Below are 13,739 nucleotides of genomic sequence, written 5' to 3' on the forward strand. Positions count from 1 at the left end.
TACAGGTGGCATAGAACTGCCATATGGAGAGGAAAACAAGGCGATAAGGGATGATACGAGTTAGATTTTTACTTAGAAAAATAGTGGTAAATATTAAGGTAACCACAAAGAGGTCTAACAATTCCATAACTCAAAAGAAAAACCAAGAAAAACATAACAACTCAACAAACATAAACTCAACTATTATGAAAATGAGGAACACACAGTTTACAAAAAAAAATCTCAGCACAAAAAAGTAAGTGGAAAAATGAAACTGTCAACAACACACACAAAAAGGCATCAAAACGACAGCACTAAAAACACATACTCATCTACAATTATGCGGAATGCAAATGGACTAAAGCACCAATAAAGAGACAGAGAGTCTCAGACTGGATAAAGAAACATGATCCGTCTATATGCTCCCTACAAGAGACACACCTTAGACTTAGACACACAAACAAACTAAAACTCAAAGGATGGAAAAAAATATATCAAGCAAACAATAAGCAAAAAAGAGCAGGAGTAGCAATATTAATTTCTGACAATATAGACTTTAAAGTTAAATTCACCACAAAGGATAAAGAAGGACACTACATAATGATTAAAGGGACAATTGACCAGGAAGATATAGCCATATTAAATATTTATGCACCCAATGACAGGGCTGCAAGATACATAAAACAAACTTTAACAGAGCTGAAAAGTGAGACAGACACTTCCATAATTATAGTAGGAGACTTCAACACACCACTTTCGGAGAAGGACAGGACTTCCAGTAAGAAGCTCAATAGAGACACGGAAGACCTAATTGCTACAATCAACCAACTTGACCTCATAGACTTATAAAGAACACTCCACCCAACAGCTGCAAAGTACACTTTTTTTCTAGTGCACATGGAACAGTCTCTAGAATAGACCACATATTAGGACATAAAACAAACCTTTGCAGAATCTAAAACATCGAAATATTACAAACCATCTTCTCAGACCACAAGGCCATAAAAGTGGAAATCAATAACAGAAAAATCAGGGAAAAGAAATCAAATACTTGGAAACTGAACAATACCCTGCTCAAAAAGGACTGGGTTATAGAAGACATTAAGGAAGGAATAAAGAATTTCATAGACTGCAATGAGAATGAAAACACTTCCTATCAAAACCTCTGGGACTCCGCAAAAGCAGTGCTCAGAGGCCAATTTATATCGATAAATGCACACATACATAAAGAAGAAAGAGCCAAAATCAGAGAAAGGTCCCTTCCACTTGAACAAATAGAAAGCAAGCAGCAAAAGAATCCATCAGGCATCAGAAGAAAATAAATAATAAAAATAAGAGCTGAACTAAATGAATTAGAGAACAGAAAAACAATTGAAAGAATTAACAAAGCCAAAAGCTGGTTTTTTGAAAACATTAACAAAATTGATAAACCACTGGCCAGACGGACTAAAGAAATATAGGAAAGGAAACAAATAACCCAAATAAGAAATGAGATGGGCCACATCAAAACAGACCCAACTGAAATTAAAAGAATCATATCAGATTATTATGAAAAATTGTACTCTAGCAAATTTGCAAACCTAGAAGAAATGGATGAATTCCTAGAAAAACACTACCTACCTAAACTAACACAATCAGAAGTAGAACAACGAAATAGACCCATAACAAACAAAGAGATTGAAAAGGTAATCAAAAAACTCCCTACAAAAAAAAAAAAAAGCCCTGGCCCAGATGGCTTTACTGCAGAGTTCTACCAAACTTTCAGGGAAGAGTTAACACCACTACTACTAAAGGTATTTCAAAGCATAGAAAATGACGGAATACTACCTAACTCATTCTGTGAAGGCACCATATCCCTGCTACCAAAACCAGGTGAAGACATTACAAAAAAAGAAAATTACAGACCTATATCCCTCATGAACATAGATGAAAAAATCCTCAACAAAATTCTAGCCAAAAGAATTCAAGAACATATCAAAAAATAATCCACCACGAACAAGTGGGCTTTATACCAGGTATGCAACACTGGTTTAATATTAGAAAAACCATTAATGTAATCCACCATATAAATAAAACAAAAGAAAAAAAACCATATGATCTCATCAATTGATGCAGAAAAGGCATTTGACAGAGTCCAACACCCATTTATGATAAAAACTCTCAGCAAAATAGGAATTGAAGGAAAATTCCTCAACATAATAAAGGGCATCTATACAAAGCCAATAGACAACATCACTCTAAATGGAGAGAGCCTGAAAGCATTTCCCTTGAGAACAGGCACCAGACAAGGATGCCCTTTATCACCGCTCTTATTCAACATTGTGCTAGAGGTCCTAGCCAGAGCAATAAGGCTAGACAAAGAAATAAAGCGCATCTGGATTGGCAAGGAAGAAGTCAAATTATTTCTATTTGCAGATGACATGATCTTATACACAGAAAATTCTAAGGAATCCTCCAGAAGACTACTGAAACTAATAGAAGTGTTCGGCAGAGTTTCTGGTTGCAAGATAAACATACAAAAATCACTTGGATTCCTCTACATCAACAAAAAGAACATCGAAGAGGAAATAACCAAATCAATACCATTCACAGTAGCCTCCAAGAAGATAAAATACTTAGGAATAAATCTTATCAAAAATGTAAAAGACCTATACAAAGAAAACTACAAAGTACTACTGCAAGAAACTAAAAGGGACCTACATAAGTGGAAAAACATACCTTGCTCATGGATAGGAAGACTTCACATAGTAAAAATGTCTATTCTACCAAAAGCCATCTATACATACAATGCACTTCCGATCCAAATTCCAAAGACATTTTTTAATATGATGGAGAAACAAATCACCAACTTCATAGGGAAGGGAAAGAAGACCCAGATAAGTAAAGCATTACCAAAAAAGAAGAAGAAAGTGGGAGGCCTCACTCTACCTGATTTTAGAACATATTATACAGCCAAAGTAGTCAAAACAGCCTGGTACTGGTACAACAACACGCACATAGACCAATGGAACAGAATTGAGAACCCAGATATAAATCCATCTACATATGAACAGCTGATATTTGACAAAGGCCCAGTGTCAGTTAATTGGGGAAAAGATAGTCTTTTTAACAAATGGTGCTGGCATAACTGGATATCCATTTGCAAAAAAACTGAAACAGGACCCATACCTCACACCATGCACAAAAACTAACTCCAAGTGGATCAAAGACCTAAACATAAAGACTAAAACGATAAAGATCATGGAAGAAAAAATAGAGGCAATGTTAGGAGCCCTAATACAAGGCATAAACAGAACACAAAACATTATTAAAAATGATGACGAGAAATTAGATAACTGGGAGCTCCTAAAAATCAAACACCTATGCTCATCTAAAGACTTCACCGAAAGAGTAAAAAGACCACCTACATATTGGGAAAAAATTTTCAGCTATGACAACTCTAACCAGCGCCTGATCTCTAAAATCTATATGATTCTGTTAAAACTGAAGCACAAAAAGACAAATAACCCAATTAAAAATTGGGCAAAGGATATGAACACGCACTTCACTAAAGAAGATATTCGGGCAGCTAACAGATACATGAGAAAGTGCTCTCGAGCCATTAGAGATATGCACATTAAAACTATGATGAGATTCCATCTCACTCCAACAAGGCTGGCATTAATTCAAAAAACACAAAATAATAAATGTTGGAGAGGCTGTGGAGAGATTGGAACTCTTATACACTGCTGGTGGGAGTGTAAAATGGTACAACAACTTTGGAAATCTATCTGGCGTTTTCTTAAAAAGTTAGAAATAGAACTACCATACAACTGAGAAATCCCACTCCTCGGAATATACCCTAGAGAAATAAGAGCCTTTACACGAACAGATATATGCACAACCATGGTTATTGCAGCACTGTTTACGATAGCAAAAAGCTGGAAGCAACCAAGGTGTCCATCAACGGATGAATGGATAAATAAATTATGGTATATTCACACAATGGAATACTACGCATCGATAAAGAACAGTGAGGAATCTGTGAAACATTTCACAACATGAAGGAACCTGGAAGGCATTATGCTGAGTGAAATTAGTCAGATGCAAAAGGACAAATATTGTATAGGACCACTATTATAAGATCTTGAGAAAGAGTATAAGCTGAGAACACATTCTTTTGTGGTTATGAGGCGGGGAGGGATGGAGAGTGGGAGAGGGTTATTTACTGATTAGATAAGAACTACTTTAGGTGAAGGGAAGGACAATACTCAATACAGGCAAGGTCAGCTCAACTGGACTGGACCAAAAGCAAAGAAGTTTCCGGGATAAAATGAATGCTTTCAAGGTCAGTAGAGCAAGGGCGGGGGTTTGGTACTATGGTTTAAGGGGACTTCTAATTTTTTTTTTTTTTAAGTCAATTGGCAAAATAAATTCTATTAAGAAAACATTCTGCATCCCACTTTGAAGTGTGGCATCTGGGGTCTTAAATGCTAACAAGCAGCCATCTAAGATGCATCAATTGGTCTCAACCCACCTGGATCAAAGGAGAATGAAGAACACCAAGGTCACAAGATAATTATAAGCCCAAGAGACAGAAGGGGCCTCACAAACTAGAGACTTACAACATCCTGAGACCAGAAGAACTAGATGGTGCCTGGCCACAACCAATGACTGCCCTGACAGGGAGCACGACAGAGAACCCCTAAGGGAGCAGGAGAACAGTGGGATGCAGACCCCAAATTCTCATAAAAAGACCAGACTTAATGGTCTGACTGAGACTAGAGGAATTCCGGTGGTCATGGTCCCCAACCTTCTGTTGGCCTAGGATAGGAACCATTCCCGAAGACAACTCATCAGGCATGGAAGGGACTGGACAATGGGTTGGAGAGAGATGCTGATGAGGAGTGAGCTACTTGTATCAGGTGGACACTTGAGACTGTGTTGGCATCTCCTGTCTGGGGAGGAGATGGGAAGGTTGAGAGGGTTAGAAACTGGCAAAAGGGTCATGAAAGGAAAGACTGGAAGGAGGGAGTGGGCTGACTCATTAGGGGGAGAGTAAATTGGAGTATGTAATAAGGTGTATATAAGTTTATATGTGAGAGACTGACTTGATTTGTAAACTTTCACTTAAAGCACAATAAAAATAATTTTTAAAAAAGAAAAAATATCTAAGTGGGACAAAAAAATGAAGGCAATAGCCCTTAAGAGGTTGCTGTGTGTTTCATTTAATGGCCACGGGAAAACTACTGAGACTGTAAGAGTTAGTCTCAATACTCAAAGCTCAGGCTGGCTATTCCCAGATCTCCTCACCTGCATTTGGTCACTTTCATGAAAGCCTTTTAATTAACCAAATGGTCTACTAAGGAAGCTGGTTAGTACCGATTTTTCCCTTGGATTTATTATGAATGGAGAGACAGTGCAAATACAAGAATATCTGCACTCCTCTTTACTCTGAAAATTGCTATACTCTATTCCAGTTATGAAGGAGGTAAGTTTAATGATGTAACTGAAATATACTAGGAGAACTAAAGAAATTGTAGCATTTAACTGACAAGGAGATGCTTCTATGAGTAGGAATCCATTCTGCAGAATTCAATTGCAGTTTTATCTTCAGGAAAAATGGAAAGACCCCGTGAAGGCGACTTCAATACTTGGACAATTTAGTATGAATAATGTTACCAAGGATAGCCCTTGCTATAGGTGTCATACTAGCAACAATTGTTGGATCCTTCTCCTGAGTCTCCTGGGGTAACTACTGGTTCCTCTCCATTTGGGCATCATTTCCCCCTAAACCAGGATTCTCTTTCTTACCTCTTTCCCTCCTTTATGCTACCATAATAAACCTGATTTGGGACATTCCTTTCACATAAAAGTGCAAATCATTGTGTCAGAGCTGCAGGGATTTGGGAATATTTTTATCTAATAAATTCATTTTAAAAACAGGTACACTAAAGCCCAAGGATTTTAAATGACATGCTCAACATGGCATAGTGAATTTATGTTACAACCCAAGTCTCCTAACTTCTATCTTGGTGAGACTTATACTTAATTTGTTTTATTTTTAAAGAAAGGTGAAAACAAAATGTTTAAGGCAAACATAAAACATTCTAATGGTTGGATTTCAAGCATGGAGAAGGATTTTCTTATTCATGGTTACTACAACCAATGAATAAGATTCTGTAGAACTCCTTCAATAAGCCTAAATGTTATGCTTAACTTAGAATCAGTAAAAGTCTTTTAAAACTTTTTGAATCATTATTTGAAGTCAGAGATGAGCTTTGAAAGGATTATGGTGGTGAAGGGTCCCCTGTAGTCCAGGATCTCATGTTCTTCATCTATCCTTAGCAGCATATGCTCAGGAGATGAAATGTCATAATCGAGCAAGAAATTCCTTTTGCTCAAGAAAATCATTCCTAAATTCTTACTTTCTACCATGTCAGACAGTCTTTTTGGTGCAGGTCAGACCCTTGGATCAACAATCATCCTTGGTATATTTCCTGTGAAGATCTAACAGTCAAGTGTGTCCTTCTCTCTCAGTGACATGAAATGGTATCACACCAGGAAATCTTGAAGGCCAAATCTAAATTGCATACTTTGATTCTAAAGAAACAGCTCAATGAATCAGTCATGCCAAACATCATCTCGCAATAGGAATCTCATCCTCTTTATAATCAATGATTAGTATGATTATATTTATTACCGTGCTAAGCAGAAGAGAAGTAAAACCAGTGTTCATCATTTATTATTACACTTCTCTTTATACTTGAGAAGAAACTTGAAATCCCTAAATTGAGCTCAGTAATAAGACTCAGGATAATGAGAAGAAAACTATAATTTCCAAGGGACATGGAATCAATGTGATTATGAAGTAGAGAAAACAAATAATACTATTCTTCCAAGAAATTTGGCAAGAGTAAACCTCTATTCATGTTTCACCTGGAATTATATCCAAAAATGTCTACATCTTTCTTTTACATTTACTTATCCATTAATTCCTATGCTGTTCTATTCTCATGGCCATGCTTCCCCTTAAGGGTATCACTCTATTTTCAATTTTGCTGCCAAACTTCTTCGAAGAGTTACTCTTATTTTCTTGCCTCAATACACAATTGAAATTGGCTTTCTCAACTCATGCCCAAAAGCCACATTTCAGGTCCTCGCCTAACAGACAGCAACCTACAAGGATGCCCCAACAATACTTCTATATGTCTAGACAATTACCATCATCATTCTCTACCTCCTTTCAAATTTATCCCTGCTCCTAAAAGTGATCTCTTTATTGCATGTTGCTATAGCGTTGCTTGTTATAATCACTATCAGAGTTAAAGCCATCCATCCCAATGCTCCTAATCACTCCGAATAAAAACATTAGAATCACTTTTATTCATCTCTCATATTCTGTTGACAAATTCACTGTTATTAAAAAAAAAGTTACCCATGAGCATCGAGTCTATCCCGACTCATCGCGACCCCATGTGTGTCAGAGTAGAACTATGCTCCACAGGGTTCTCAATGACTGATTTTTCAGAAGTAGATCCGCGGGGCTTTCTCTGAGGTGCCTGGGCAGTGCAAACTGCTAATGTACTCGGCTGCTAAGCAACAAGTTGGAGGTTCGATTCCACCTAGAGGAGACTCAACTCAATGGCAACTGGTTTTCTGTTATTACTGCCTTAATAATTGCTATTATATATTAACCACTTTGTATGTGCTCAAACTTTATATGCACAGTAACATTCAATCTTCCCATCTTTCCTATAAACTAGTGCTATTACTACCCTTTTTTTTTAATTGGATGTGGCAGTAAGACTAAAAGAAGTTAAGTAACTTGCCCAAGGCCATCAGCTGAAGTATCTATACCCATGACTTGAACCCAGGCCACCTAGCACACAAATTCACATCTGAACCATTACAATGCTTTACTTGATGGACCCTCACAAATCTTCTCTTATCCCTTTCCTACTCATACAACCACAGCCTACAGCTTATTAATTCTTGTTAGGCTTAACTTTATTTCCAGTCTCCTCCTTTTCCAAGTCAAATTGAGGCCAGAGTTAATTTATTGAATAATTGCTCATGGTTTTTTAATCGTTCAAGTCTTCATAAAACACAAATCCCTTAGTAGGCATTCTAGAATCCCTTGCCAATTTCTCTCCTGTTAAACCTCTAACACTTTCTCCCAAGAACCCTTTATTACATTTTCCTCATTTCACATTTGAATTTCCCAAATCTTATCCTTTTTCTCACATTTTGAATTGTATTTTTCTGCTATTTTATTTTTTCGTTGTTCTATTTTTCATCTTTCATTTTATTTTGGCATAATCTTTTTTCCCTAAACATTTTAATATCACCCAATGGTAATTATAAATTCCATCCTCTAGAAGGCCTTATCACTCCTAGGTTCTCTTTTAGAATCACATAAACTTAAAATTTCCCTAACGCTTAATCTCTAGAGAAGTGTCTTAGAAGGGTTTCTACCCAAGCTTTTGAAAGACTATGACAATTATTTTGGAGGTGTGACCCTTTCTCACCCTCCATAGAGTGTCAGAGTAGTGGAAATTCTGATCTAATACATGCATTTTAAATACAAGAAAACAAAGGGATACAGGGAACTGAAATTCAATCACATGTTTTGAGTGCTATTTCTAGCATGCAAATAAATTTTTTTTTAATGATTATTGGGGTACTACAATCTATGAATCAGAAGGTGATAAATCTTACTACTAATAATTAGCTAAATCTATTGGTTTGGGTTATTGAACACTTACTAAATATAAAATACTCTGTAACAAACACATTATCTTGTTTGAAATTCATAAAAATCATAAGAGGTGGGTATAATTATTAACCACATTTACAAAATGATAAAATAAGCCTTAAACAGGATGACTAAAGCATGCAAGGTCCACAGACTACACACAAAACTCATGCACTATATTGTCTTACATAGCAGAATTATAAATAAGGATTCATTTTAGTTTGATAGAGAAAGGGTTTCCAACAGCCATACGCAAAAATTTTTGTGATGGACTACTAGGTTACTAAGAATACTTTTTCAAAAACACATCCATAAATTGCTTTTGTTTTACTGACATCTGGTCCTTAGAGAACCTACTCTCTATTTGGTAAGAAGGACCTACACAAGATTATACTTGTATATATTTAAGAGTTATGTGCTACAGAATAAATTGTTTTGGAATTCATTAAAAAAGGAGATAAATGTAGGCTGATGTTATTTATATGGTTAATATGGCAGACAGCACCGCATGAACAGAGCTATTTTGTTAGGAATAAATCCAGCATAAGTGTTGACACTAAGAAGGCTGGGATAACTGGACTCTAATGCACAAACAGGGCAGTAAAATCAAAACCAAACCTTTGCCATCAAGTCAATTCTGACTCATAACAACCCTATAGGACAGAGCAGAACTGCCCCACAGGGTTTCCAAGGAGTGCCTGATGGATTCAAACTGCTGACCTTTTGGTTAGTAGCCATAGCTCTTAACCACTGTGCTACCAGGGTTTTCAACAGCGCAGTAGTGAAGGTTAAAATGGTGAGTTAGATTTTGTGATTTTGAAAGCTTTTATGCAATAAACCATAGAAAGTCATAAAAGTGATACAAAATGGTAGAGATACATACAAAAGAATGTTATGAGATTTTGAAGCTGCATACAATAATTCTGACTTCCTCCTTATCCTCTTCTCCAAGGTAACTGCAGAGGCTACTTTCTGGAATGAATCAATAAGTGAAACAAATCACTCCATGGTGACTGAGTTTATTTTTCTGGGACTCTCCAATTCTCAGGAACTCCAGATTTCCCTATTTGTATTCTTCTTTGTATTCTATGTAGGAATTGTGTTAGGAAACCTTCTCATTGTCATAACTGTGGCTTTTGACTCCCACCTTCACTCTCCCATGTACTTCCTGCTGGCCAACCTCTCACTCATTGATCTATGTCTGTCTTCAGTCACAGCCCCCAAGATGACTGCTGACTTTTTCAGTAAGCGTAAAGTCATCTCTTTCAAGGGCTGCCTTGGTCAGATATTTTTCCTTCACTTCTTTGGTGGGGGTGAGCTGGTGATCCTTATAGCCATGGCTTTTGACAGATACGTAGCAATCTGTAAACCCCTGCACTACACCACAGTTATGTGTGGCAATGTATGTGTGGGCATTGTTGCTGCTGCTTGGGGAATTGGTTTCCTCCACTCAGTGAGTCAGTTGGCCTTTGCAGTGAACTTACCCTTTTGTGGCCCCAATGAGGTGGACAGCTTCTATTGTGACCTTCCCAGGGTCATAAAACTCGCCTGCACAGACACCTACAGGTTGGATATCATGGTCATTGCTAACAGTGGCGTGCTCACTGTGTGTTCTTTTGTTCTCCTAATCATCTCCTACACTATCATTCTAGTAACTATCCAGCACCACCCTTCAGACAGGTCATCCAAGGCTCTGTCCACTTTGACTGCTCACATCACAGTAGTTCTTTTGTTTTTTGGACCATGTATCTTTATTTATGCCTGGCCATTCCCTATCGAGGCATTAGATAAATTCCTTGCTGTGTTTTACTCTGTAGTCACTCCTCTCTTGAATCCAATAATATATACACTGCGGAACAAAGACATGAGAGCTGCAATGAGACGGCTGAGAAAACGGACTATGAATTGTAGGATAAAATCTTAGATCTTCCATATTTGTGAGACTAGTCTGAGATAATAACATAATGTAAAGTTGGTAAAGTACTTAGTAAAGCTCATGACAATTGTATATTCCTTTCCTTTACCACGTAGCAAATGTCACACAATTTTCAAATACACTGCCTCAATTTATCATCAAATAACCTTGTACTTCATATTTTTGGATACAGATGCAAAGTAAATACCATGCTTTCAAAATATTATCTCACCTAATTCACAGAAAAACAAGAGTATTTGTGCCTTCTTGGGTGGTCTTGAGGGTAAAAGAGCAAAAGACAAAATCCAGCCTGGCTTATAAATGGTTTTAAAACTTTATTTGACTCATTTTGCATAAAAACATCAAGGAAAAACAAAAAAAATCAAGGAAGCAACCACTTAATGCCTAGCCCAAAAATACGTTTAGTAATAAGGATACGTGTAAGTCAATTTTTAAGAGGTTAAAAAAAAGCCTCCCATTTTAACAATTTATAGCTCACCTCCTATCAATATAACAATCCATAATTAAGGAGTGCTTTATGAACAGTGATGGGAAGAGGGAGTCTGGCATGTGAAATGTGCCTTGTAGGCAACTGACATTCTGTGATAGCAACTGCTCATAAGCAGTGAAAAGTATTTAGAAGGATTCAGGTATCTCAACATGCTGTCATGAAGTATATCATTTGGATCCATCCATGTCATCTTTCAGAGCATGAGCTTTGAAATCAGAGAAAGTCAGGTTCAACTCTATTTACTCCTTACCTTTTTTTAGTCATGACTGGAAACCCTAGTGGCATAGTGGATCAGTGCTACAGTTGTTAACCAAAAGGTTGGCAGTTCGAATCCACCAGGGGCTCCTTGGAAACTCTATGGGGCAGTTCTACCCTGTCCTATATGGTCTGTATGAGTCAGAATCGACTAGATGGCAGTGGTTTTTTTTGAGTTAGTCATGACTGTGAGCACATTATTTAACTTTCATAAGCTTCAGTTTCCACAGCTGTAGAAAGGAGATAATAATATTTACTGTATGTGATTATTATGAGGAATAATGAGACATATATAAATCACATAGCATATTTTGTGACATATATTCAGCACTCAATATATAGGTATTATCATTATTGCTATAATTTAAATCCTATATATTAATATAAAGCCAAAAGTACTCAATCTTTTTTTTTTTTTTACCTCAACATACATACTCGGGTAATATGATACATCACAATCATTAACAGATAATCATTTGGAATATTGTAGATATAAGTGAGCACATGTATGTTTATGTTCAAGCACATACTCATGCACTCATTAGGAACTGTTCTGCCATATGATGTGAAGAACAGATTCAGTATCTTTTTTCCCATATTGCTATCCAGTTACTCTACTATCATATTAACATGTCCCTCATTTTCCTGCTGATCTGTGATACTGTCTTAGGGGCTCTACCATTCTAGAGAGTATGCTAAAAATTTGGGATAGGAGTAGAGGGAAATAGAGGTTGAAAAAGAGCTTGACCAGTAATTCTGATAAATCTCTCTTCATTGCAAATAACTGACAGTCAAAAAATAACATTAAATATTCTAAGTAAAAAGATTGCAATTTGTCAAAGTGTCACTTGATAAGGAATTAAAATTATGTTTAACTCAAAAAGGCAGGACATATTAATATGACAGTGGAGTAACTGCATAGTGATATGGGAAAAATATATTGGATATATTCTTCACATCACATGCCAGGAAATTTTATAAAATAATTTAAAGCTCTAAACCTTAAAAAAAAAAAAAAAAAAACTATACAAATAGTAAAAGAAAGCAAGAGTTAATGTCTTTATAGTCCATAAATATGGTAAAAACTGATAATATAAAATTAATTTTTTAAATGCATGGCAAAATCTGCAGAAAAGAAGATATAGGAGATGCTAGGAGAAAATATTACACCTCACATTACAAAGTTTAATAGCCCTGATATAAAGAGTTTCTAAAAATTTAGACAAAAAATAACAACCTGATGAAAAAAATGGGCACAAGATATGAACTTATAGTTCATAGAAAAGTTCATAAGGCAAATGAGCCTTAAATACATTAAAAGATGTTCAAGCTCTTTCATGTTAAGATATATGCAAAGTAAAACTTACTGAAATATCATTTTTGACAGAATAGCAAAATTCTCAAAATTTAAAAATACAATCTGCTGGTGAAACTAGAAAAAGAGACACTCTCATGCATTCTTGATAGGAATAAAAATGGCACAACCTCTTGGCAATGTCTAGCAAATTTTCACATGCTATTAACTTTTGTAAACCCTGGTGGCATAGTGGTTAAGAGCTACAGCAGTTTGAATCCACCAGACACTCCTTGGAAACTCTATGGGGCAGTTCTAATCTGTCCTATAGGGTCGCTGTGAGTCAGAATTGACTTGACAGCAATAGTATTTTTTTTTTTTTTTTGGTATTAACTTTTACCAATCCACTTGTTCCATTACTATCCCAAAGATACATTGGCAAAAATACAAAATTACCAGTGCACAAGGCTACTCAATAAAGCATTGTTTTTACTAGTAAAAGACTGAAAAATACTCAAATGACCATCAATAGGAACTACTTGTCCTAAGTTATACACAATGCAGTACTAAGCAGCTATGAGAACAAATCAAGATTGGAAACCTATGTTCACAAAAACCTGCACGTGATTGTTCGTAGCTGATTTATTCATAATTGCCAAAATTGGAAGGAACCAAGATATCCTTCAATAGGTGAATTTATAAACTAATAGTAATACATTCATACATTGTAGCATTATTCAGCGATAAAAAAAAAAATGAGCTATCAAGATATGGAGGAAATTTAAATGCATATTTCTAAGCGAAAGAAGCCACTCTGAAAATGCTACCTACAACTATATGACATTCTTACAGAGCCAAAACTATAGAGAGAGCAAAAAGATCAGTTATTGCCACAGGTATAGGGGGCTGAAGAAAAAGATGAATGGATCGAACACAGGGCATGTGTAGGGCAGTGAAACTATTCTGGATGGTACTATAATGGTGGACACATGGCATTATATACCCATGGGATGTAAAACACAAAGAGTGAACCCTACCATAAAGTAAT

The 13,739-nt window shown here is 36.2% G+C and overlaps 1 protein-coding gene across 1 annotated transcript; it reads left to right on the forward strand.

Annotated features, from left to right (window-relative positions):
• Window positions 1-9,468: 9,468 nt before the first annotated feature.
• LOC135232574 (olfactory receptor 4F4) lies at window positions 9,469-10,640 on the forward strand. Its single transcript, XM_064291978.1, has one exon. The coding sequence runs from the start codon at window positions 9,723-9,725 to the stop codon at window positions 10,638-10,640; it is 918 nt and encodes a 305-aa protein (XP_064148048.1). The 5' UTR covers window positions 9,469-9,722.
• Window positions 10,641-13,739: the final 3,099 nt, after the last annotated feature.

Source organism: Loxodonta africana, chromosome 10, assembly GCF_030014295.1.
Source record: "Loxodonta africana isolate mLoxAfr1 chromosome 10, mLoxAfr1.hap2, whole genome shotgun sequence".
Taxonomy (NCBI): domain Eukaryota; kingdom Metazoa; phylum Chordata; class Mammalia; order Proboscidea; family Elephantidae; genus Loxodonta; species Loxodonta africana.